Source organism: Hipposideros armiger, unplaced genomic scaffold (genome assembly GCF_001890085.2).
Source record: "Hipposideros armiger isolate ML-2016 unplaced genomic scaffold, ASM189008v1 scaffold_74, whole genome shotgun sequence".
Taxonomy (NCBI): domain Eukaryota; kingdom Metazoa; phylum Chordata; class Mammalia; order Chiroptera; family Hipposideridae; genus Hipposideros; species Hipposideros armiger.
The window spans coordinates 159732-187663 of record NW_017731424.1 but is presented as its reverse complement, the minus strand read 5'-3'; the positions used below and the strand labels follow the sequence as shown (position 1 = coordinate 187663).

General features: G+C 44.9%; 1 protein-coding gene across 1 annotated transcript in view; it reads left to right on the top strand.

The window, feature by feature from the left end:
• Positions 1-27932, top strand: part of HSPA12A (heat shock protein family A (Hsp70) member 12A) — a 164276-nt gene that overhangs the window by 574 nt on the left and 135770 nt on the right. The window contains exon 2 of the mRNA XM_019642939.1: positions 10309-10396. Within this exon, the coding sequence (XP_019498484.1) occupies positions 10309-10396 (88 nt within the window). The remainder of the gene's footprint in view (positions 1-10308; positions 10397-27932) is intronic.

The window sequence follows — 27932 nt, the reverse complement described above, 5'->3', positions numbered from 1 at the left end:
TAACTACCTGCCCTGAGTCGAACAGGGTGGTGGCTGGGCATACTGTGATGCCCTGGAGCCCAACGGACGCACGTCCTCCCCGGGGCGATTAGTGGGGGTGAAATCAGTGGAAGGAAAAAACATTGTGGCTGGAGAGATTTGGGGTGAACCTTTAAGGATGGTTGTGGTTCCTAGGCCTGGGGGAGGAGGTGATACAGGCAAGACTTGAGAAGTGGGAATGGAAGACTGTCACTGGGCCACGTTCCCTCTCCAGAGCCTTCGCAGGCTGCCTGCGTCCTGCCCTTCTAAATACAAACCGCCTGCGTGGCTTCATTGCACCTGCCAGGTGTCAGATAAACAATCATAGAACTTCTTCATGTGCGCCCTCTGCTTTAGATACTTCTGAGCAGGGATAGGCCCAGATGCACAAGGGTGTTCTTTCCTACTGTTGGCTGTGTGTGTTCCCGACCTAAACAGATCACTTAAAACATCTGTGCAGCACTTTTGCGCATCTGGAAACCCCCCCCCCCCATGTAAGTGGTTATATATAGTGACCATGAATTCAGTAGTATGTCTAGAGGCACTTGTATTCATTTATGGAAACTACATATGACAAAGACTAGTAAGCCTTCAGTGTTGGGAGTGTGTTTGCTGCACATTTAAAATCATGGGACCCTTGCCCACAGTCCATGCGTTTCTTGGGAACCTTGACTGAGAACCTCTAAACTAAGTCTCTCTTAGATCTCTTCTACTCTGTAGCTCTGGTTCAAGATGAAATATCAGGACATATTAGTGCATTCCTGTCTGCTAATGGAAGACCGTTCATAGAGGAAGTTATTCTTCCATCTGTTTCTCAAATCGACTTTCTAAGCTGTGTCAGACATTTCTAAAGGAGCAAGGATGAAGAAAAAGGCGTTCGTTCATTTTTCCTTCATCCTTTCCAACACCTTTATATAAATTGGAACTTAGGCACCACAGCTTGCCATGACTTTAATGGTCAGAAGTGATTATTTAGATGTTATTTTGGGTTGGTATCAAGTGCTTGTTAATTCTTTTTTCCTGCATTTGCCATCTGTGTTGAATATCATTTTTCATAGGGAACTAATGAACGTGATTGCAAGTGTCTTTAATCATAGAATCATAGAAACTGGAGGCAGAATAGTTGGAGATGTTGCCTTTTCCTTATCTAGAGAACAGGGGTAATAGTGTTACCCTTACCCATCCAGTTGTCCTGAATGAGAAATATGATTGCCAAGCTAATTGCAGTATAAATAGCTGCAAATTAAATGCCAAGTAATAACATACTATAGAAATGATCCCTGAAAGTATAGTCCTTAAATGCCAAGTAATAAAAGTAGGACCTATTTGATTAATAAAAAAATGCTTTTTTTGTAATTTGATTTTTTCATCACTAATGCCACCCGACAGTGGTCATCATCACTGTAGTAATAAGAAGAGAAACCACAGCAGCAACCACCATGGATGCGTCACTTTTATATGTCTGGGGCATTCCTTACGTCATTTCATTGAATCTGCAAAGCAACCACAAAAGTCAAGCGTTTGGCCCAAGGTTACACAGTTCATAAATAGTGGAGATGGAATTTGAACTCAGGTCCGGCTGACTCCAGTGACCGTGCATTTGCCAGTGTGCTCCACTGCGTCTCAGATCTAGAACTCTTAGAGTCTACTGTTTCATGTCAGCTCTTGCAAGACTCTTGCCCATTCTGTGCCAGTTGAGTTGCTTACATTGAGGACTTAGAGAAAGGAGCCTGGATAAGTGGCATTACTCTCTTGATCACTGGTTCTCAGTCTGGGCTGCACCATGGAATCACCTGGGGATTCTACTAGTTTCTACTAGAATCCAAGCGCCATTAAAATTTAAGCACCACACGAAGAGAAGGATTATCTATTTTCTTCGTTGCTGTAGTGTTGAAAAACACACATGCCTGGCCCGTACCCCAGACCTACTAAATCAGAATCTCTAGGGGGTGGGGTCCAAGCATAAGTATTTTTTATTTGTGATGTTAATGTGCAGCTAAGGTTGAAAGCAGTGCTCTAAAAGATTTCTTCATGGATCATGTCAGAAAGAGAATGGCCAAGGCTTCACCCAGGATTGGTTTGGTAATGGCTGCAGCCAAGATGGCCTAGAAGTGTTGGGTTTTGGAATCAGACGCCATGGGTTCAAGTTCTGGTTTCTCCAGTTCCCAGCTGTGTGACCTTGTACAAGTTACTTAACCTCCCTGAGCCTATTTCCCCATTGGCTAGTATTTTCAATTTCACAGGATTGCTATGAGATTAAATTTAAAAAATCCATGTGAACTTCTTCCTACTATGCCCAACACACAGAGTAAATGATGTAACTATTACCAAAGAAGTTAAGGAAAAGGAAAATGTAGCGTTTTTAACAGTTTTGCAGTATTTGTCTGAAAACCTTAATGTTGCGTTATACAGGAATTTGGATGGACTTGAATAAAATGATAAGGGAACCTTCCCCCGTCCCCCTTAAAGCAATATTAGTGACATTTTGAGGTAATCAAACCTCTGGTGCTCTTTCACTTTTATTTTAACCTTTACCATTTGTGTAAATTATAAAGTTTATGTATTATTTCTCTCTTGCTTCCCAAACAAGGCAGAAAGCTGGAGCCATAGTTGTAAAGTGAGTGTTCAAAGCTGGCATCCCGTCAAAGGCTGTTTTAGATTTAGCCTTCCGGTCATTTGTTCAAAGGGCTTTGACACTGAAGACCAAAAGATACTGTTGGGGATGCTACTGCTGGCAGTTTAATTGGTGTTTTTTCAGGGTATAGACACACGATTTCCATATAAGCAGAATAAAGCTGGAAGTAGGGCAATTATCCAGTGAGTTCAGACAGTAAAGAGAAAAGGGAAAAAATCAGGCAAAAGAAATTCTTTAGCAAGCTGTTTTGCCATTTTTAAATAGATAATTCTTTTAACTTTATAGAAGCAGATACAACTTAAGAGTATTTTTGTGACATAATTACGGGGCTAATAAAGCAAAATGAACACATATAAAATATCCTACCAAAGCCAGGCTTTTTAATTTGTACTTCTTTTCTTAATATAAATGTAGCAAAATAAAAACAGTAATTGCGTTTATTGTGAATGAAGAGAATGTTATACATATTTTCCACATAGGGGGCAGCAAAGAAGAAAGGGAGGAAGACTCCCAGTTAAAGAGGACCAGTTAGATGTTTTCTCAAGTTATGGCTAAAATGTTTTCCCTGTTAACTGGTGCAAATATTGATTTGGTTTGTCTCCTGGCTCCTGAGGGTTGTTGCACTTGAATGAGAGCTAATAAATTGTTTGACTTTTGTAATTAAACTTAAGACCCTGATTGAAGGGGGTTTTAGCTTCCCTGAAAATGTACTTTAAGTTAATCTGCTTAAGAGGAATTATCTATTTTTTATTAGCAAATGCAAAGGTTGTCTCTGCCTTTATCACTGATGATTTCTGCAGGACTAGTCATGACTCTTATGGTAATGTTAAACCTTCAAAAAATTACACTTGATCTTAGCCAAAAGGCTGAGAAGCGCTAAAACCTTCAAAAAATTATTTGGGGGATTTAAAAAATTCAGTTGTCAAAAATTTAGGTTTGACTCTTTACATTCATTATTGGCAAATTATAGGGGTTTTTTGTTGTTGTTGTTATTGTCTTGTTTTTCTTTCTTGATTCACCTTTTTTTTTGGTCTTGTTTAAGAAGCTGGAGAATTTTAGTGCTTTGAATGTTTGAAAAACATGCTAGTGACATGCAGGAGAGAATTATTTCTTGAAAAATTGTGACTTGGGGGAGGGAGTAAATTCCCAGGAATATTTAATGAATAAAATCATTCTAGGCAAATGTCTCAATATTGATTTGATTTAACTACATCTCTTTCATATATGACAATTATATAAATTATTATCATTGGAGCCCTATGTACGTAACAAAATTATTTAGGGTCATACTTGTGAATGAATCTCTAATGCCAATCTAATGTGTTAGATTAAATTTCTGTTCAATTTTTAAAAGTACACAGAATTGTATGTTAACAAGCAATAATAAATCCTGTTTTTAACTAAATAATACAATTATTATACTTCATGATCATGCATTCAACACCTTAGGTGGATATTGTAGAAATAAAAGTAGTAATGATCCCAATCAGTTTCTCAGAAAAAAAAAAGTTTCCATGACTACTTGAAAGAGAGACGTAGTAAGGATGAAAGACTAAAATGTTACTTCTAAAGTGGAAATTTTTAAGTTATTGACGATGCCTATCTTCAGCTTGGGCTCCAATCTGCATAACTATATTTTCAGTGCTACAGTTTGGGGATAGGAAGGAAAAGGCAAGTGCATGACACTCTAACACAGGAGTACTTAGACAGAAATGAAGGGTTGATGTATATTAGGATGATTTTGTGTGATGGCACCATCACTTGCAATAAATAATTGAGGCAAAAGTGAGGTTTGGAATAGAAGCATCTGGGTGCCTGCCCTGATTTCCATTTCTTTTTGCCTGCATGCACAGAGATACTGGCAAACAAGCCACGTGAATAATCCAGGGTCCACTCTCTCCCACTGCCCTTGTCAGAACTTGCAAAACTCCCTGAAGGCGCTGCCCTCGCAACAGTTACTGTGAGACTGTTGTAAAAACTTGAATTGATTTATGAACATCTGAGTGATTTAAAATATCCCTGAGCTATTCTAGGTAACCCATCTTTCCCAAAGTTCATGGCCAAATATTTGCACTCTCGTCTTATATCCTTTAATGGGGATTTGAAAATAGAGATGATTGTGACGTTTCCGACAGAAGAGGCGCCTCAGTTAACTTTGGATATCTATACTTTCTAAAGACTTTTTCTGCCTCTAAAATTTTAAAAGTAGGGTTCCTGTTTAAGAAACCTAGTACCAAATTTCTTTTTGTTGTAAAATTATTCCATGCCAGCACTTGTTGGAATTTTTATGAACTTGTGGATCTGACCTGAATTTCGGTGCCTAATCACAGATGCTTTCTTTTCTTTATAGCCAGGCTGACAGGGTATAAGGGAAAATAAAGTTCCTGTGCTGACGTTGAGAATACGGAATCAAAGACTGTCTTTTGTAGGGTAAGAATCAAAGACTGTGTTTTGTAGAATAAGAACAAAAACAGAACTCTTGTTTTAAAGTATGATGTTTGAAATTAGTAAGATGTGTGTTTATCAGTTTATAAGCTTTAGAATATTTTCCTATGTATCATTTGTTACCTTACTGAAAATACAGCCATTTTGAATTCTTAACTAGGACCATTACAAGAAAAATATTATCTGCTCAATTAACAATTTTTATATATATTTCTCCTAAACCTATTGGTGAAAAATTAGTTGTCTTTTTTTTTTGAGATTATCAATCTGCAAATGCAGGAAATGTAAGCAAAATGAAGACTTCAAAGTTATAAGATCTCTTAATTTATATTTGCAATGGACTTTCTCTCCAAGTGTTATTTGTTACATGAGAACAAAAGAAATCACCATGTGTTTTTTTCTCTTTCTTTCTTTCTTTTTCTTTTTTTTAAACTAAAAATAACTATTTTACCTTCTCCCTGTGTATGTTGTCTGGGTTTGACTCTAACTCACTCGGGGCATACCTTGAACTTTTAACACTCTTTTTCAAGCTCTAATGCTAAGGAAAAAAAGCACAAAACTAGACCCTGGCTAGTAGATTGGAGAACATCACACAGATGCCTGCCTGTCCCTCTGGGGTTAAGGATCAGTTGTCAACATCAGGGTCAGCCCATATGATTACTGTGTTGCTGGGAGACTCACCTTGCTCTCCAAGTTCAGACTTTAGGGCTGTACAGCGCATGCCGTCCTATCGCATCTATTTTTGACTAAATATCTAAAATGTGTAGGTAAATTTTAGGGTTTTGTGTTTTTTTTAATAGTAGGCATGTACAACTAGTCCTTTGGACCAGTCATACGTGTGCTGGTACTAGCGTGCGTCTCTTTCAGTTGGATATTTCAAGATAAACTGGAACTCTGGAAGGATATGATTGGCGGAAAGGGGCTGTGATCCTGTATCAAACAAACTGGAGAAAAACAGAGTATGGGAACACTCCTTCGGCGGCTTAGTGTTTTCTGACTTTTGAATGAAAGGAAACTTTGCAGCATGTAATTCTATGAAGATTGCCGGAAACAAAAAAAAGTAGGAGCACGCTCGTCCTGGGGGAGGGGCGTGAGGTCTGTGCTTGTCTAGCTCCCATCATGTCCGACTTAGTCATATGAACTGCAGCTGAAATGTTCGTTTTGAGTGATCCTGTGCCTCCTACCAAGGGAGAAAATAGTAAGATCTTTTCGCCTTAGCCAGTGGTTCTATATTAATTCAGCAGCTATAGAGCAAAGTTCAAATTGACATCATGTTTTAAAAGGACACCTTATCTATGGAATACAGACATTTCAACAGGTACCGTTATCCATCAAGCCTGATGCTAACTTTTTATTGAAGTGTAAAAGGGATCTTAACATTTTTGTCTGTTAACTTTGAGTGGGTGAGAAACATGTTGGTAATAAAATGGAAACACCAAGGAAATAAAGGGCCGAGGTTGACACGTCTGTGGCCCTCACCCCATAAGTAAGTTTACAAATCTGATTATGAAGAGTGTTGGCTCTCACCCTTCAGAACAGTCGCATTTTAGCCCAGGATGTGATTCTCATCATCCTGTGCACGTTTCGTCAGTTAGGTGTGCGTGGATGCAGGTGTGATGCAGCATTTTAACATGCACTCTTTTATTGTTAAATGCATGCCCAGCACATCCTTTCTAGTGTGACGTTCAAACAAATGTAGCTCAAGGTGAATTTCTACCTGGTGAAGTCAGTCGGTTTAAAATGTGTGACAAAGAACCCCAGGAGGAATAAGACTATGATGTCCCATTTTATTGTCTCTGAACTTTGGAGTTTTAATCAGACTCTTGCATTGTGTAAAAATAAACCAGAGGATGCAAAAGTGCAACCAGTCCTATGGCTGCTGTCAGATTTGACGTTCATTCCGCTGGCGTTGTGCTTGTTGGGCTTGTTTTTCTCCTCTTTCAATGTTTTCCTTTCCTTCCCCTCACTCCAGAAATACGGCGAGTGGTTTTAACACCGTCCACTCACACTTTCACTCTGGGAGTTCATGCAGAGGACAGGCGGCCGAGCACCAGCAGCGGGCCAGCCCTCTCCCGCGCCCCCCACCCCGCTGCAAATGCCACCTTCCCTGTGCATTCCTGCTCCCCAGAGGCTCTCTTAGTCTTGGCTGCAGGGGCTTAACTCAACCCACTTTGACTTTGTCTTGACTGCCTATCTTATAGGCAAAGTTGCCAGAAATAACTGTGTGGTCGTGTTTACTGCTCACCTGTTTGCCATTATTAGAAATCATTTTTATAGATAGGAAATCATAAAACCAGGCAGAACTTTTGCGGGCATTTAATTCCACACCCTCATTTTACAGACACCCCTCCCCCCCCCAAAAAAAGACCTTTCCATAAAACTGTGTAAGTACAGATTTTACTCCCTTTCCCATAAAAACACGCCAGTTGTTGATGAAATGCTGTCAACATATAATTCTTCATATTCAGGAATCAATTTATGTAATAGGTTTAAAGAATTTAAAAATTTCGTTATGTGAGTAGGTAAAGGAAAAATAACTTTTTATTATATACAGCATATTTTGGTATAATACGTGTCATTGCTTTAACTGGATATCCATATGTTCTGACAATATTACAAGATTTAAGTTAAAAATCCAAAATTTCTAAATTCTAAGAAAAATGCTGCACTCACAAGTTATGCAACTTGTAGCATGACCTTTCAGAAGGTTTATGTGTAAGAACTTCTGTGGCTTTCTTCACATTTACCATTTGAAATGGCTTTTTTAATAGCTGAATTCTCTATATTTTTGTTTGTCAAGTAAGCAGGCAGATGCTTTTGCCTTTTAAAAAAAAAGTACCATAATAAGCATGCCTCCTGCTTACTTCATCAGCTACAGAAAATTTTCCTGGCTTATCCTGTTGGAAGGTGATTCACCTGAAGCTTTGTTCCCGAATTAGTAACGTTAGTAACATGGCAGCATCTCATTTAGCAAGTGGTGCTTCCCACCAATTAAACTGAAAAAAGTCTCTCGCTCTTATTCAGATGCGAACTTAGGCTTTCAGCTGTCAGCGGGAAAATGAAACCATCACCAAGGGCTGTTTATTTCACTGGCAGGTTCATGCCTACGACAAAGTGACAAAGTGATTTTCCCCCAGGTGAATTACTCCCTCACATTGGCGTGGCAATGACTAATAAGGTGTTTATGAAAACTACTTAAGTGTGTGTGGTCCCTGTCCCCACCGTGTGTCACTGCTGCCGCCAAGCGACAGGTCTGAAAAATCAGCAAATCTGAAACAATCAGAGCATCATTCCTTCCCCAAACTGAGGCCCCTGCTACCTCCCAGACAAAGACGTTCTCCTCTTGTGTGATGAGAACAAGCACACTCTCCTAAGTCACACTTGACCCATGTGGGCGTCCTTCGAATTCTTGGCTCCTGAGAAGAGAATGACATGGGTGGTTAAGAAAATAATTTCTTTCCCCGAACTATCTAATTTTAGGGTTGAGGGAGTTTTTAAGTTTAGTTGGGTTCATGTCTCACAACCTCACACAAAATCATACTATGCTACACAGGAAGGGGAGTTCTCTGTCTTAAATATCCATTAGTCACACCCCACACTTGTAACTCTTGGGGAACATGCAAGGACTCGGGGACATAAGCAAAGACTGTTCCCTTGCGCAGCCTCATTCTTGAACTGGGCTAAGAGCTTTTCAATTGCTGTGACATTTTCAGCCAGGGAAGTAGTTTTCGTGGCCGAGCAATGTTTTACAGGCAATTACTTTATATGATCAATGGAGCAATTCCCCTTCCATAAAGGAACCAAAGCGATCAAGTTAAATCATTAAAGAGAGTAAGGGAGAGCGGGAGAAAGGATTCATCTCATTAGCAGGTGCTGCAGGCTCGTTGGTGGCGCACAATGTCACTGGCCCTTTAAGACAATGGCTGTGCTCCCTCCAGCACCGCCACCCCCCCTCCCCTGTAGCTGTTGACAGGTCTAAACCTCCCTAGCAGCCCATTGTGGCCGCAGTAGGAGGCACCTGCAGAAAATGTGCCAAAACCAGGCGGGGAGCAAGAGCTTTTCAATAAGCCCCGCAGCTGGAGAGGGGAGGCAACACCAAACAAGCAGGCGCGGAGCAGGCATGTGATGGGAAAAGGGGTCAGAGCCAGACACCTCCTATCGGCTTTCTGAGCACCGTTTGCTTCAATTTGCTGACATCTTCTAGCTGGCTTTTCTCTATTTGCTTAATATGCTGAGGTATTTAGCTTAAAAGCACTAAATGCTCCATCACCGTGAGCTGCTCTCTCTTCCTTCCCATTTACTGTTATTAAGGACGTTTTCCAGTATTTGCTCTTGCTTTCTGCCCCAAACGAAGATTGTTTTCTTTTCCTTCTCTTCGTGACCAGTTACAGGCATCCTCCAACCGCACACTGCCCGCTTGATTTTACTCATCTTTAAATCAGGGGCAAGTAAAACGCTCCAAAATCAGGATGTGTGCTGCCTTCCCAAAGCGCACATCCCAACTGCTAGAAGCACGAGTAAACATTTATTGTGCGTCTTTTACTGTGTACCCACCGCTCTTCTCAGGGCTTCCAGAAACCTGGAACCCGACAAGGCATGCTTCCCCTCTTGTATTGTTTAGGATCCAGCAGAGAGGCTCAATAACTAATATCATCATGGGTTTTAGGAATTTGTTTTGCAAGCATGCACTTTTCTTTGTGTTGTAGGACTCACAGCCCTTCCGAGGATAAGCAGGAGTGGAGGTGGGGGGACAGGGAGGGACCTGGGATGTGCTTGCTGGTTGGTGTAGTGGCTTTGTCGAATGTGCCTTGCCTTGGGAAGCAGAGGACAGATTCCCAATTTCATCTCTCCCAGATAAATAATAAATGGGGACCTGGCATAGTTCCTCAGTTTCGTCTGCTCTTATTGGTCTGCAATCCCTTACCTTTACACAGCGCTTTCACCTTCTCATGGTATCTCCATCTTTTTTTTTCTCACTGAAAGTAGCAAGGCATTATCTGTGTCTTACAGATGAAAACATCTGAGACCCAGGGCCACGCAGGGAGTAGGTGGTAAGGGCAGAGGCCTGCCAGGAACCCTGTGCCGCCCACCTAAACCTTACCTTGTACCCCGCGCTGCCTCTTCAGCTGTCAAGCAGCACGATTTGAGAGCAGCGTGGAAACACACTCACAGTGACATTTTCACAGTGAAACTCTTTCCCCCTCTTACAGATGGAGAGTGTTGGCGTGTACGGATTCTGTGGGTGTACAGCAAAGAGCAAAATGAAGTGTGATTCAAGGCGGGAAGCAACTGCTTCAGGTAGGAAATGAGCTAATCTGTGTACGTATCAAACCGGCGTCTGACATGGTTACCCCTAGAAATTCATTCCTTTGGAGAGGGACTAGGTACCGTAAAGTGGGTACATGTAGACTTAAGTACACGTAAGATACTGGCTAGACTGCTGCAAAACATCAGCGTGTTCAGAATGCCAACAAATGGGTAGAGGTGTGAATGAAAGTGTATTTCAGAGGCCCGGAGTCAGAAAACAAATCATATCCCACCCACCCAAAGCTCAGAATAGTCGCTGTCCATGCTCACAGGCGCGGCTTGTGGAGGGGACCTGGCGATCTAGCCCACTGGGCTGCTCGTCACCCTGCGCTGCTCGCCTGGCTCTGGGGGCTTGGATCTGTCCGGGCCCCACACTAAAGCAGGAAGAGGTGGTCTCTCTGCCCCTCTGGGCTTGTTTATGCTTTAACATGTCTCTCCTCTCAGAGGACTGGTCCTCTTCTTCCGGCTTCCCCAGCGCCTCCCTCCAATTCTGGGGAAAACAAGCGGACTATTCATGTAAAAAGAGAAAGAGTGCGGGGGAGGGGGATGCCACCGACAAACTCCATTGAAAGCCACTGGCTGTTCATTTACATTCACACTTTTAAAAAATGTTAACTAATGATGTTAAATGGTTTGCCAAAGGTCCTGGCAGGTCAGTTGTAGAAGTGTCATTTCTGCCTAATTAGGGCTCTTGTGACTGCCCAGGGCCTCCCAGTGCAACTGGTGACAAGCCGAGAGCTGACAGCTTCAATTGGCGCCAATAGGAAGGTTGGAGTGGTCATGTTTTCCAACTCAGCCAGGTGTTTGCTGAATGGGGGAGGGGGCCTGGTGAGATCTGAGCGCTCCTATGATCCTTTTTCTTTCACTGCTCCCTCGCAAGTCCTTTGCCTTTGCCTGTCTTGTCCTGTGTCAAGGTCAAGAATGGGCTTTGCTAAATCAGCAATTTGGGTTATCTGTCTCTGGGAGGTCATTAGCAATCCCCAGCCCAGACATTTCAAGTGGTCTCAGACCCCAGATGCTAGATTTTTTCTGCTTCCTAAAAATCAGAGCGTCGGAAAAGAAAAGGAAAAGTTTTAGGTGAAAAACAATAGTAGGCAGAAAACAAAACACAACAAAAAAGTAACCCAGAAAACTCTGCCTAGCCACCAAAGTGTTAAACTTCTGAAGAGACATTCATAATAATCAAATTACTTGAAGAGAAAAACAGCTAAAGCATCCCGATCAATGCTTTAAATATTTTAAAGAAGAAAAGACAATAATAAAAAAATCCTATAGTGTTCAATTGGCAATAGAGTACCTGTCACATAGTGGGTGCTCAATAAATAATTTATTGTTTGATTTGATTTTTTTCAGGAGAAATATTATTGTCTGAGAAACAAAGAGTGATTGATAGAGACCCCGCTACTTCTCATGCTTACTTTAATTGTTTCCACAATGCTCTTTGAATTTCTCAGTTGACCATAAAGCACATGCTAAGTTAGAGTACCACATGATGGGTTGATATGATTAGCTTGTTTTCTGTTTTGATTTTTTCTACTTTTCTTTGTTTCTGTTTTTTTTTTTAAACAACTTAATATAAGCAATATACCACTGGTGTTCTGCACCCCAATTACAACGCAAAGAGACACTCCATGACAAAATGATAGGATGTCTGTGTCCAGAATTTGGATTTCACATACTGGCAGGTCCTGCAGGGGTGACAGCACGCTGTGTTTGTGCCTGAATTGAACACCAGCACTCGAGCACACACAAATACACATGCGTATACCGAGCGGGCTTAGTGAGTGTTAGACAAGGAACAGCAGGGTTAATACACGGGCATTTGGGGGCACTGCAGTGTTAAAAGGGAAAGGTGCACTGAAGAAAGCAATGTTTGTTTTATGAAAATCTAAGATCATACCCCAAAATTATAGTTCTGGGAGAGGCGAAGGGAGATTCAAGTGATGGGGGTCTGTCTGAAACTATTATAAGTTTTGGGCTTTATTTTCCTCACTCAGTGACTGACCGTTGCCTCTGTTTTCTCTAATATGGGACAATGAAAATTGGGTCAGAAAAATAGACTGTTCATGTCTGTTGGTTTTATCAAAGGAGTGTTGTGAAGATTAAATGAGACAGCCTATGTCGCCCTGGGACAATACCTGGCATCTATCAGGAGCCCAGTAGCAGTGAGTTCTCTTCCTGCTGTCCCTGAGTCCTTCATGGTTGGAGTGCACGTGCTGTTCTGTGGTGTCAAGTTATTTTCTCAACACCCAGGACATTTTATGAACAAAGAGAATTAATGGAATTGGCGAATAGGTTGACCGCATGGATCATAAGTGAACAGATGACTCTAGACTTACTCAAACAGTTTAGTTGCCCGTCTTAAACTTTTCAGTTCCCTGTCTCAAACTTTTCCCTCCAGGGATCCCCTTTGTCACTAAATTCCCTTAAAAGATGTGCTTTGCATTTTTGTCCCTCCCTTTCATGCCACGGCGCATGTTCTTTTTCCTCTTCTTCCGTGACCTTCTTTGTTTACTGGTTACTGCTGTTATCCTGGGACGTGATTTCGCTTCCAGTCCCAGCACTAGCCCCGCCCTTGGCCCCGCCTCCCACTTCCGCTGCCTTCTCCCAGCCCTGATTTGCAGAGCTGCCCCTGCTGTGTGTGTATTTGGGGGGTGAATAATTGCTGTCTGGCTCTTACGCATGCTGAGCAATATCCACCTGTGACCCTCCTTGTGGTTAGGAGATACGTATTTAAGATCATCCTGAAAGATAATAGTGATAAAGAAAACCTGCAGCAACTAAACCAGCCTAGGAAAATAAGCCAATTAGTTATTAAACCTCAAACAAATGAAAAACTTTTGAAGACTTGTGAACAGAGGGAAGAACATGTGAATGACAATAAATCCTCTGCTTTGTGTCATTCATATTCTGCAGTGGCATTTGTGATAACTGATCACCACGATAGTGACCCTGGAAGGATGGAATTATGTTCAGTTGGACATTACTTAAACCTTTCTGAAAGGCAAACCTGATTTTGTTTTTCTGTTGTTTCAGGCTTTTCAGTGGTCCCTTCAGATCTGGCTCTCGCTTCTCTTTGACCTTGAGACCTTGCTCTGGTTGTGCTGGCCTGCTGGCACGTCTCTGGACATGCCAGGATGTTTCTGCCTCCAGGCCTTTGAACTAACTCTTTTTTTTATACTTGCAATGCCTTTTGTCCCTATTGTTCTTCTCACAAACACCTAGTCATCATGCCACCTCCTCCCCAAAGCTTCTCCTGACACCCCCCAGTTAGGTTGACCTTTCTCTCTTTTTTGCCCTGACCACAAAACCTCACATTCTTCTCAGTAACAATAATAATTGTAATAGTAAAAGTTCCCTCTTACTGAGTGCCTTCTGTGTGCCAGTAAGTGTAAGTGCTTTTACTTGTTATCATTTAATCCTTGCCACCCCGGGCAGGAGGTGCCATTGTAGACACCCCCTTTACCCCTTTACCACGAGGACCCTGAGGCTCAAGTTGCATATTTAAGGTCACACAGCTTGAAAGCAAAGGAGCCTGAGCCCAGCCAGCATGGCTCTGCTATACATATTAACCACACTCAATCTAGAACCATCAGACTATGCTGCCTTTCAGACATACAGATCATAAAATAATAAGAATGATATCTATCTGAGAAAAGGGCTATAAGGGAAGTAGGGCAAAGTCAAGGGCAAGGTGACTTCACACATGCACCCCATGAGGGCTTGTGGGATGCACAAGGCGTCTCTCAGTCTCCTCGTAGCAGAAGAAAGACACACGGTCAACTACAAGTAGGCAGGAGGCGATAGGCGGGAGGGGGAGCAGGTCCCAGCGTGGCCTCCACCGTCTCCCCTGCGGGATTTAGAGATGTCTTGGGGAAATGAGTTGAGCTTTCCAGGAATCTGTTCACATAAGGGACCAAGTCACCGCCCAGGAAATCCCAAGATAGTCCAGAGTGAAGCTTTATTTGGAGGAGAGGGTAATTTTGAGTACTTCACAATGTCCTGTCACTCAGCCTGTCCCTCATCTGCCTACTGACTAACGGGCATGAGCAAACACCGACCAAAGCTCCTAGCTCCCCCACTTGCCTCCTGACCCTGAGAGCATAATGGGAGCCAGGCCAGCTCCCCAGGGTGTTGACTTGGGCAGTAGCTCCAGCGATGTGACAGCAGCAGCAGCAGCAGAGGCGGTGAGCCCGGCGCTGGCAGTGTTGGTGGCACTTGCATGATGGCGGTGGCACCAGCACTGGCGGTGGCGGTGGCACCAGCACTGGCGGCGCCTATACCAGCGGGAGGTGGCATCACACCTTCGAAGTGGACACAGCAGCATCGCAGTGGCTGCAGGGGCCAGTCAGCTTTAGGGAGTGTGGGAGGCAGGCGGCTAGAAGTGGCCCAGGATGGGCTCTGCCTGCAGTGGTGAAGGCCCTGCGGCTCTGGGTGACAGAAGCCTGGACGATGGGAGGCAGCAGAGAGGCTCATCCAAGGAGATATTTGAGTCTCCCCTTGAGGAAGACTTCTCCAATATTGCTGGTGGGAGTTGGAGCCAAAGAAAATGCTCTTTATGGTGTTAAAATGACCCCATTTTTTTCCCTTGTGGTAGAGTGACCTGTGAAGAAATGAGTGACATAAGATTTAGAGCATTTGTAAGATTAGAACCAACCAACTGGGTAAGAGAAGCTCACTCAGTTTTTCCTAGCGTGGGTGGTTGAGCACACATTCATTCACTCATTCATTTGTTCAGTTATTCATTCAACAAACATCTGGAACCTTTGCTGGAGCGTGAAGTCAGATTATCAGGATCTGAGTCTTCCTCTTGGTAGTCTGTGATCTTGAGAAAGTGATGTGCTGTCTCTAAACCCGTCTCCTCACCTGTAATATGAAATGTGAGTGATATTAAGTACCATCTCATTAGGTTTTAGGAGAATCAAATGCATGTGGAGTGTTTAGCACAGTGCCTGGCACAATTAAGCACCCACTAAATGTGAGCTCTGGTTAAACATGATGAGATGCATAATCCCCGCTGAATGAAGAAAGTAGCATTTGTCCATAGACTGAAATGCTACACAGGTAATGTCCAGAGGGTGCTGACTGTGGCTGTCATTTGGTACAGAGATTGTGGATGATTTGATTTCCTTGCTTTTCTTACCTGCCCTGTAGGATTTTCCCAGAGTTCATGAACTACTTATGAGATTTTAAAACGGAAGGGAAAGAAATACCGTCCGAGCACCTCTGCGGTGCTTTAATCTGTGCCCTGGCTCCTCTGTACCCCACATGCTCGAGCAGCTCCCGTGGAGGGGGTGCAGGGGCTCAGGGCAGCTCACTGCATCTGTTGGCAGTTCTGGTTCTCAGAAAGTGCCCACTCAGACTGCCAGCTTGTAGTTTTGCACAGTTAGGGTTTATTCATCCAGCTAGCGTTTACTCAGTGCCTCCTATATGCCAGGCACCATGATAAGTTCTGGAGAGACCATGGTGAATGGAAGCCAACAGCGTCCCTTTATGGGGCTAGTGATTTCGTGAGGTCCTCAGACTGGAACCCCATCATTAAATAAACATGTCATTACAAATAGGAGAGCTCTGAAGTCTGTGAGAGTGCTCTGCGAAGATGTGGGGCGGGGCGAGGGAGTCGAGGAGAGCATTGCGGGGCCCTGACAGTTAAGCTCAGATGTGAAGGGTGTGGAGGAGTTATTGGGGGGCATGGAAAAGGGGGGCGAGCACTCCAGATGGAGGAGCAGAGCCTGCTTCGGGGCCATAAAGAGCATCCAATTCCCTTTCCACGGGTGCGCCCTTAAAATATTGAAGATGGCTTCTTCCCTGGAGTCTGTCCATTTTACTCCCACTCTCTTCAGCTTTTCTTCCTAGGATGTGATTTACAGTCTTTCGTCATTCTAAAATCCAGTTTGTGGACAACCCTCCCTTTTAATAACAATTTTATCAAGCTATTCACATACCATACAATTCACTCATTTAAAGTGTATAGTTCAATGATTTTTAGTTTGTCACAGAGTTGTGCAGCCATCACCATATCAATTTTAGAACATTTCCATCACTCCAACAGGACAGTCCCATATCCATTAGCAGTGACTCTCCGTTTCCCTCCAAAACCCCAGCCTTGGGAAAGGACCAATTGCTTTTTCCCCCCTTTTTCTTTTTTTTTTAATTGGGGAATTGGGGGAGGGGAACAGTGTTGGGGAATTGGGGAGGGGGACTAGCCAAGTTGTTGTTCTTCAATCCTCATTGTGGAGGGCGACAGTTGCCATCTGGCTGCCTGTCGGCAGCTCATGGCCTCTAAGCTCAAGGTGCTGTGTTCAATCTTAATTGCAGGTGGACGTAGCCACCATCTCATGGAGTTGAACCAGCAGCCTTGTTAAGAGCGCACGCTCTATCCACTGAGCCATCCGGGTGGCAGCTCAGCTTAAGGTGCTGAGTTCAGTTTTAGTTGCGGGAGGGCATAGCCCACCATGGAACAGACAATCTTGCTGTTAGGAGCACGTGCTCTCACCAGCTGAGCCATCCCGCCACCTGTTGACAGCTCAGCAGCAGCTCAGCTTGGGTGCAGCATCACTGGCCCATGTGGGAATCGAACCGGTGGCCCTGTTGCTTACAGCTAGTGCTCTTAAGCTAACTCTTAACCAACTGAGCCACTCAGCTGGCCCCAACTAATTGCTTTCTGTCACTACAGGGTTGCCTATTCTGGATGTTTCATATAAATGGAGTCATACAGTGTGTGGTCTTTTGTCAGTGCTTCTTCATTTAGTGTGATGTCTTTAACGTTCGTCCATGTTGCCGCATGCATCTGTATGTCACTTCTTTTTATTACTGAATAATATTCCATTGTATGGATATATCACATTTTCTTTATTAGTCAGTCGATGGACATTTGGGTTGTTTCCACTTATTGGCTATTATGAATAATGTTGATGTGAACACTTATGTACAAGTTTATGTGTAGATGCATATTTTCACCTCTTTTGAGTATATACGTAGGAAGGGAATTTCTGGGTCATATGGTAACTCTGTGTTTAACCTTTTGAGGAACTGCCGGACTGTTTTCCAAAGCTGCTGCACCATTTTACATTCCAACTAGCAGTGTATGAGGGTTCTGATTTGTCCACATCCTTGCCAACACTTGTTATTATCTGTCTTTTTCATTATAGTCATCCTCGTGGGTGTGAAGTGCTATCTCACTGTATTTTGATTTGCTTTTCACCGATGCCCAGATGTTAGCATCTTCTCATGTGCTTATTTCTTCTTTAGAGAAATGTCTGTACGGATCCTTTGCCCATTTGTCCGTTGAGTAATGTCTTTTGATTATTGATTTGTAAGAGTTCTTTATATATTCTATAAACAACTCCCTTATCAGATATACACATACGACTTGCAAATATTTTCTCCCATTCTGTGGGTTGTCTTTTTGCTTTTTTAATAGTGTCCTTTGAAGCACAAAAATGTTAAATTTTGATTAAGTCCAGTTTATTTCCTTGTTTCTGCTTGTGCTTTTGATGTCTTATTTAAAAAACCATTGCCTAATCTAAGGTCACAAACATTTATGTCTACGTTTTCTTTTAACATTTATTTCTTCTAATAAGAGGTTTATAGTTTTAGCTCTTATGTTTAGGTCTTTCATTGATTTGAATTCATTTTTTTAGATGGTGTGATATAGGGGGTCCAGCGTCATTGTTTTGTATGATGTTCAGTTGTCCCAGTGCCATTTATTAAAAAGGCTATTCTTTCCTTGCTAAATTGTCTTAGCACCCTTGAGAGAAACCAATTGGCTGTAAGTGTGAGCGCTGAGGTTTATTTCTGAACTCTCAAGTTTATTCCATTTATCTATCCGTCTATCCTTATCCAGTACCACACTGTGTTGATCACTGAGACTCTGTAGGAAGTTTTGAAATTCCAAAGTGTGAGTCTTCCAACTTTGTTTCATATTATCTCATCTAATTCAGGTTCTCTTAAGCCTGAATTATCTGGATTTCATTAATTCAACAAGCATGTGTTCACATTTTTTTCAGGCCCTGTGGTATGCTCTGGGGATCCTGGGATGTAAGAGGCACAGAGAATGTTGGCAGGTCGATCTAGCACCATGCTATCCCACAGTAGGTACTGTGGTAGACTGTCACCTCATCCCCTGAGGCCCAGGGTTTCCTCCCATCCAGTCAAGATGGCAAGTGACCCAGGTGAATCAATATGAAACCACAAACCACTCGACAAATATTTATTTATCACCTATTATATGCCAAGCACTGTTCTAGATATCAAGATACAGCAGTGAATAAAACATCAAAATTTATGTCCTCATGGAGCTTAGACTCTAGTGTGTGTAACAAATAGGTCAAATGATAAACAATACATATTAAAAAAAAAGCTGAGTAGTGGTAGGGAATGATGGGGTAGAAATGGGCTTCAAATTTAAAATAGGGAGTCCAGGGAGGCTCCACTGACAAGGTGACATTTGAGTAGCAACCTGGAGGGTGACTGAGCAAGCCATGTGGATATCTGACAGAGGAGCGTCCTGGGCAGAGGAACAGTTAGTGCAAAGGTCCTGAGGTAGGAATTGCCTTGTGTGTTAGAGGTCCAGCAAGGAGGCCACATAGCTGGGAGATGAGGCCAGGTTGGTCCTTGGAGGCCATGGTAAGGATTCCAGCCCCTCCCCTGTGATGAGAAACCCAGGCCCTGAGCAGAGGAGTGGCATGATTTGACTTTCATTTTGTTTTTTGTTTTTTGTTTTAGCTGAGCCATCCTGCTACCTGTTGGCAGCTCAGCAGTAGCTCAGCTCGGGCCAGGACTCGAACCGCTGTTGCTCAGAGCTCAAACTCTGAGTGAGCGCTTAACCAACTGAGCCACTCGGCCGGCCCGACTTTCATTTTTAAAGGATTCCAATGGTCATGTTGAGAATAGACTTTGGTGGGGAGTCAGGCAGGCAGAGAAGAGGCAGGGAGACCCATGAGGAAGCTATTGCAAGATGTAGATGGGTGCTGGTGCTGGTTTGGATTAGAGTGACAGATGTTGGAGGGGGAGGCCACAGGATTTCTGGCAACTGGATGTGGGGTGTGGAAAAGAGAAGAGTAGGAATGACGCCGAATGATGCCAGCAGTTTTGGTCTGAGCAAATAGAAGGATGGAGCCACCAATTACCGAGGTGCAGATGGCTGGAGGAAGAGCAGGCGTGGGGAGGAGGAGGTTAGGCATTTGGTTTGGGGCCTGTTTATTAGTTACTATTAGGCATGCAAGTGGAGATGGGTGAGCTCAGACTGGAAATGTCGGCGTGGGTGTCATCACCATACAACAAGAAACTGAAAGATCCCCCAAGGAGGGAGTACTGATGGAAAAGAGATATCTGTGAACTAGAGCCTGGGGTGTTCCCACATTTACAGCTCACAGCGATGAGGAACAACCTTGGAAGAAGTCTAAGATGCTGGGCCATTGAAGGAAGGAGACAACTAGGTGTCCTTAAAGTCAAATGAAGGAAGTGTTTCCAGGAAGGGGGGTGGTTTGCTGTGTCGAGTGGTACCGATTGGCCATGTCTGATGAGGATTGAGAATTGACATGCTGTGGCCTTTGTGGCCACATCAGTGGTGGAAACCACAGGCAGGTACCACCCTGCATCCTCTCACAGGCTGGGTGCAGCCACACCCCTCCCCAGAGGTCACAGTGACTGTGCTCTGTACAAGTCCCCAACTCCACCCCCATGCTCCCACCTCCGTCATGGTCCCAAATGTCTTGCTGACCAAGAGGTTTGTCAAAATGCAGAAAGTATATTGTTTTTCCTTGGTTTTCTGTATTTTACTGTTCAAGACATTCCTGTATAATTCTAATGCAGTTGGTTTAATATAAGCTATTTCTACCAATTAAGAACATAAATTATTTCTAAATACGTATGATCACAGAGATCTCACAAGGTACATTTCCAGGGCACATGTGATTTAATATAATGATTTCCCCCATATTGTCCCTGTTTTCTGCATCATTCCTACCCATCCTAGGGACCATGAGGGGGACCACTTCTGCCCTGTTTGTCGGGGGTGAGGGTGGGGGGGATCCAGGAAATCTAAGACATGGCACCATATAGATAAGGGGGGTGTGAGGGTTCCCCCGGTGGATGATGGGCCTTTGGGGCAGAAAGCAATGACCAAAGCAGAATCTTGAAGCTGGGAAAGTGCAAGCGAGTTTGGAAACAGGGTATGACCATGGTGGGTAGAATGCAATAGACTCGGACACGGGGCTGGGGCTGCCCAAGGTGGGGCTGTGTGTGAAGAAGCAAAGTTAGGGGTCCCTGGGTCAGGGGGACCCTTTCTGTAGGTCTGTCCGAGAGAGAATGGAGCCAGAGTAACCAGTCAGCTGTGAGCATGGTGAGGCCCAGAGAGACAGGAAGTAAGAGACAGCAGGCAGTGTGGGCTGGTGGGGGACAAGGTGTACCCCAGGAGGCGTTGCCAGCAGGTGTGACTACACTCCAGGAGGCACCATGGGGCATGGTGGGGGTGTGTCTCTCCACCATTTGGCATCAGTTATTTTCCTTTGTTTGTTTTTTTAAAAGATTTTTATTGGGGAATTGGGGGATGGGAACAGACAAGTTGCTGTCCTTTTGTTCTTCAGTCTAGTTGTGGAGGACGTTGCTTCACTGGCCCAAGTTGGCACCATCATTGCGCTCTTCCCGGGTGAGGCAGATCAGTCGCCGGCTTCTGGACGGCCGCTCACAGTGGCTGCTGGCCGCTTACACTGGCTGCTGGCTACACACGGTAGCCCATGGCAACCCACTGCAGCAGGGGCTGCAGCCTACGCCGTCGCAGGTGACTCACGGCAGCCCAGCTCCAGGATGAGCTGTTGTTCAGTATCTTAGCTGTAGAGGGCAGTGTCACTGGCCCTCATATGTGGGATGCGAACCGGGGTCCCCTGGCGTCCCAAGCCAGCTCTTAACCAATGCACCACTCGGCCGGCCCTATTTTCCTTTGTTTTTAATTTCTATCTTATCGAGACCCATGTTGCTCATCGTACTGATTGAATGGAACCATGATTTATGCATCATGTACCGCCATATTCCTTGTTCTAACATTTCCCGCCTCTGACAGGTACATTCTTTCTCCTGGGACATCAGGCTATTATGTCCATGTGTTGTGGGGACATGCTGTGGCACTTGCTCTGGTGGGGGCAGTGTGTGGCGATTCATCTGCTTCCTCTTCCCTTGGTCACTGCAGTGACACTTGGTGTCAAGCAGCTGGACAAAATAGAGAACCAGAAGTGACTTGGGCTTCCCCAAGAGGTGGGACTGGCTTTGAGGCTGAACCTGGGCCGAGGCAGACCCCTTAAGGGGCCAAGAGAGACAGCGAGGCTCAGGTTCCGGATTGGGACGGAGTCGTATGCCAGGGTAAGGAGGTCAGACTTTATTCCGTAGCTTTGGGAGAACCGTCCCAGCTCTTAAGAAGAGAGCTGATGTGGTCAGGAGTTTTCTTATTTGGAGACACCCAGCGCGGTGCGTGGCAAGGGCAAGGGTAAGACAGGGGGCAGGGAGACCAGGCAGGGAGCCGATGCAGCAGCCCAGGCGAGAGGCCATGAGGACCTGGCCCAGGACAGAGACCCTGGAGAGGAAGAGGAAGCTGGAGATGAAAACGGCATTGTGGAGGTCAGGTTGAGAGGAACCGATGCCTCGTTGGATATGGTGTGAGCTCCAGGATGGCTGTCGGGTGTGTGACCTGGGCAACCGAGTCCACGCTGCTGCTTTCTCCTCCTACACGGGAAGCAGTGAGATGACCTTGCACCATCTTCATATTCTGCAGGCTATTTTGAGCGACCCACATTTTGGAGGCTGAAGGGTTTCTTGGGGGGTGGGGACAAGTCTGAAATATTCAAACAATGGTCTGGATTCTCCTCTTTTTACTTTGTCGGCATCCTGACAGATTACTAGGAGTGATGGAGCTCAGAGGAATCTTGAATAGACTTGTTACGTGTAGGTACGAGGATGCTGCACCCCCTACCCCCCCACACTGGATTCCTCCGCCAGAGCTGTGGAACGAGTGACTAGAAGACCCACCTGTCCCTGAACTTGATGGGACTGGAGTGGCTCAGCGAAGAGGACTGCAGATGGCTGGTTGGGGGTTAGCGCTCTGCAGGTTAAGCCAGCACCATCATTCCTATTGTCTCTGTAACTCCATTGTTTTAAGCACACCGGTGGACTTGGTAGCCAGGGTTCATTCACTACAGACAAAGCCTCCTTTAGAAACATTGAGGTCTCAGAAGCTTCTAGAGAACTGGGGAAAATCACCAGCCACCAGCATTGGGAGTTTCAGTTGCAGACCCCTAGGCAAAATGGCAGATGGGGTTTCTCCCTGTATTAGTTAAAAAAATTATTTATGTATGAAATAAACAAATCTGGATGGGGGAAGAGGGAATGGCTTCCAGTAGCTCTGTGTCCCTGCCTGACTCCGGAATACGCGGTTTAGAGTAAGCAATGCAGATGATTCTGGCAAACTGTAGGTCTCATTTTCAACAGTCAAAGGCCCAGTTGATATATGAGTATATAAGGGAGGAAAGATATTAAACGTGGATGTCGTGACTTGAATTGCTGAAATAGTGTTTCAGTTCTGCTTTCTTCAGGTGACTGGGGTTTTTTTCCCCTCTCATTGACCAGTTTGGGAATTGTTTTAAAACAGTCCAAGGATTGCTTTCCCCATCAGATAAATAAGCTCAGTCACAATAGAATAGCTGAGCAAAGGGGTAGTTGGAAGCATTTTGTAAACTTTAGCATCGAAAGGCGTCTGTTACGTTACGTATCAAAAATCAGTTGCGGATGTGAGGCAACCTTAAACGTGGTGTTTCTCATTTGCAAAGTCTGAGCGGAAGTTTTAAGAGCCATCATGGGGCTCCACCAGTTCTGTTGTGCTCTTCCCTTTGTGTGTCCCTGGCAGCAGCTGCTCCTTCAGTCTGGGTCCCAGAATGAAGACACGCAGAGCAGAGCCACAGCCAACTGGCATCTAACAGGTAAGAGGGGTGAGAAATAAAGCGGTGCGCCACAAGGCGCTGCAACGTGGGATGTTTGTCACGCAGCCTTACCTCATGAAAGCTAACATATGAGCAAAGCAGCACCAACTAAAACGGGAGGGGCTGGGAAGGAGTTGGTGAGCGTTTACTGAGGGCTGAGCATGTGAAACCTGCACGTGAGGGAGGGGGCAGAGGTGAGCACAGGGACTATGAGAAGCATGCATACTGTAGGGGACCAGAACATGCCACCCCACTCTGTGCCACTTTGGCATGAGGATTATTTTGAGCTGGAGGCAAACGAGAATCAACGGATGTGGAAAGATGCCTTCCTAGAGCTTCCTTATCAGCGTAAAAGCAAAAACTTCTGGAAAATGGGGACTGCCATCAGTCCCCTCTCCCAGGGAAGCTGAAGTCGGCACAGAGATGGCCCTGCACAAACAAATCTTGCTCCATTAGTCTCCCCTATACGTTTACCTCCACACAGTTTGCCACCCTATAAGCCTAAACCCCTTTTCCTCTGTCTTGTCCCTTCTCTAAAAGCATACTGCTCTCTGCTAAGATGTTACATAAGCCCAAGTTCTAACCACCCCTTTGAGTTACCCATCACTGGGTTTCTCAGCACCCGTTAATGAGCCGTTTTTTGTCCTGATAATCTGTCTTTTGTCGGTCTAATTTTACAGGGCCCCTTACCTTATACCCACTTCCCATAAGAGTCAGGCTAGGGCTCCTGGCCCTTGGGCCACTCCACAGGCTTTTTCTGCTATTGTACTCCACCTGTCAGAAGGGGCCTCATGCCTGAGTCCCCTTGTCCAGCCTCTGCGTGGACCCTCCAGGATTAGGGGGTTCATACCTCCCTTCCCCCACCCCACCCCCCAACACACACACCCAAAGCAAGGTAGATTGTCCAGCTCTGGAAAATTCCAACTGATCTTACTTTGTATTGAGCCCACGCTTGATTCCTGTTTCCTTTAGGCATTTAAAGACATGATCAGCTTCACCACCCCATCCCTCAATCCTTTATCTCCTCTTTGTCCAGAATAAATATCCTCAGGTCTTTTATGAGGCAGTATGGCAGTTCTGGAATCAAATTGCCTGCACTCAAGTCTGGTTCTGATCCTCAGCTTCCTTATATACAAAGTGGGTATAATAGGGGCCGGCCGAGTGGTGTGTTGGTTAGGAGTTGGCTTGGGACGCCAGCTCTGAGCAGCAGGGCCCTGGTTCGGATCCCACATGAGGGCCAGTGACACTGCCCTCTACAGCTAAGATGGTGAACAACAGCTCGACCTGGAGCTGGGCTGCTGTGAGTCCACGGTGTAGGTTGCAGTGGGGCTGGCCAGCGGCGGGCATGAGCTTTTGTGAGCTGCCATGAGCCGCTGTGAGTGGCCGTCCAATGGCTGGCGAGAGATTGCCTCACCCGGGAAGAGCACAATGATAATACCAACATGGGCCAGTGAAGCAACGTCCTCCACAACTAGACTGAAGAACAAAAGGACAGCAACTTGTCTGTTCCCCTTCCCTGATTCCCCAATAAAAAAATCTTAAAAAAAAAAGTCTCAAGATGGAATTAAAATAAAATAAAATAAAAATGAAGTGGGTATCATATTATAACCCCTACTGTGTGTGTTTGTTTTGATGTTTAAATGACATAAAGCATGTAAAGGGGTTCAGTAGGCATCCAGTGTGGGTTAGCCATTATTGTAGCTTTCTCTTCACTTCCCCACCATGCTGTCCCTCCCTAGATGGGTGCCACTGGTCAACAGTCACACGTATGTAGGCCGGCCAGGTCAGAACGCATTGTGACTACTCCCTCCCAACCTGGCCACTTGCCTTCTGGAATAAAACCAGAGTGTGAGTGGGAGAGAAAGAAGGCTGGTCACCATATTCATGGGAACTGTGCTCCTTTTCCCTTAGGCCCTACACCTGCAGCGGCGAGAGGAGGGAGCCGGCACTGGGACCCAGAAGCAGAGTCCCTTGGGGAGGGCTGCGACCATCAGGTTGAGGGACACAGCCAGCTCACAGGACCCCATGGAGGGGTGCCAGGATGTCATATCTCCCCTCTCTCCCTCCCTCCCTCCTTCCACGTCCTGCACTGAGCACAGCCAGAAGCCAGAGTTGCCCACCGACAGCATGTTCGATCAGCCTCTGTCTTAGCTAGGGCTACTATAACAAAGTGCAGTAAAACTTTGGATTGAGAGTGACTTGGTTTGTGACTGTTCCGCAAGATGAGCAAACACTTCTAATACATTTTAACTTGGTAAATGAGCGATGTTTTGCAAGACGAGTTGTTTGTTTCCAGAACAAATTATGCTCGCAAACCAAGGTATTACTGTACCATAAACTGAGTGGCTTGCCAACAACAGAAATGTATTTCTCACAGTTCTGGTGGCTGGAAGTCAGGGATCAGCTCTGGTGAGAACCGTCTTCTGGGTTTCAGACTTCCGCCTTCTCACTGTGTCCTCACGTGGTGGAAAGGGAGAGAGTTCTGGTCTCTTCATCCCCTTATAAGGTCACTGATCCCATTGTGGGTGCTCCACCCTCATGACTCCTCCCAAACGCCCCGCCTCCAGATACCCTCACATTGGGGATTAAGGTTTCAGCACGTGGGTTTTCAGGCAGCTTCCCTGGGCAGAGAGCAGAGCAGGCACACGGTCGCTGCATTTTACTGGGTATATTCATTTTCTGTGGCTGCTGTAACAAATTACCATGTACTGGGTGGCTTGAAGCAACAGAAACTTAATCTCTCACAATTCTGGTGGCCAGAAGTTCAAAATCAAGGTGTGGGCAGGGCCACCGTTCCCTTGGGGCTCCAGGAAGAATCCTTCCTGCCTCTCCCCGCCACCTGTGGCTCTAGGTGTTCTTTGGCTTGTGTCTGCATCACTCCGAGCTCTACCTCTATCTCCACATCATCTCCTCCTCCGTGTCTGTATGTCTCTCGTATAGGGTCTCTCATACAGACACTTGTCATTGACTGTAGGACCCATCTGGATAACCCAGGATGAGCTCATCTCAAGATCTTAATTTCATTACATCTGCAAAGACACTTTGTCACATATGATATCGCTGAGAGGCTGTAGGGATTTGATGTGGACATATCTTTTGGGGAGTCACCATTCAACCCTCGACACCAGCCTTCCACAGCTGACTTTTGTTACCGGGGTGTTAGATGGAACAGAACCAGCTTTCTTGAAGGCCACACTTAGCTCTGTGAGTGAGCACCCCTTGGCATACCTGCTCTAACTAGATAATGGTCCCTATGTTAGGGTGGTAGAGGGGGTACACATTTTGCTTTGACAAAATGATTAACATTATGGCCTTTGACAAAATGTGCATCTTCTGTGAGTCCCTGTTTTGCATCTCTAAAATGAAGCAGATTAAGCGATGTCTAAAATAGTTTCTACCTCTAGAATCCCATTATGCTGTACTTAATGCCAGGGTGAGGTGGCTAACTCTCTGGTAACCACGTGCCCACCATTCCTGGCCCATGACATGCTTGCTAGCAATGTGGGGAGCAGTCGAGCTCAGAGCCACAGACATCTTCAAGCTCCCTAGGCCACCCAGGGTTTTCACCTGCTGCCTTTAGTTGATCACAAAGAGATGGCCTAAGATTAATGGTCTGTGTCTCTAATGCAGGACCCAAGGCCCACAGCCTGGAGGCCCTCCCTGGTGTTCCGATGTGGCATTTAAGCTCAGGCGTCTTGGGTTAGCTCAGATTTCCAGCCAAGCAATTCTTGAATCTATTCATGTGACAGAGTGGAACAATGACACCATGACACCTTTTCTAATTGTGTTTTAATTGAAAAGGCTTGATTTGATTATAGAAGCCTGCACTGTGTTTGAAGGGCTTGTTAAAACATGTATTAAATCCAAAAGGTTGCAATGTTTTGCTGTGTAATTATGTAAACAGTCACCTAAATGGAGCCGTTTACAGTCAGCAGGAATGCTTTTTCAGGAGCATGGTAGCAAGCTGGCATCGTTGATCAGTGACAGGTGAATTTATTTTCTCAAGGATAAACGCAAGTTGGTATCCTCCCTGACATCAGCGGGGCCAGCTTTTCCATTTTCTTCCTTTTGTGTACATTTTCCCTTGAAATTCATTGTGATTTTTAAGTAATGTTTCTGTGTCCTCAGGTGTGCGTGAATTTCCCATCATTGTTAAGGAAAATAAAATGTGTGGCGTCCCTACAATGTTTCGATATCTCAGTGGCACAAATGAACCAGGCATTAAAAAAGCAATCCTCAGCTGTAGTTTTCAAATAGGAATAGAACTACCTTAAAATTCCCTGCAGTTTTAATGAAAGTGTCCATTAAATTTACCGAGGATAAAGGAGCAATTTACCTCAAAATGTACTCTCCCAGCCTTCCCCAGGGACCTGCGATGCTCACCTATTTTTTTTGAACTTCAAAACAAATGAAACATTGATCAGAGCTGTCATTGAAACATGACTTCTTCTTGTCCATCACTTGCTCAACGCTGGCCTCTTGGAAGGTAGCAGACCCCGCAATCACGATTTCCTCACAGCCCCAAGAAAATAGGAGGCACAAATAAGCTGACGAATTAT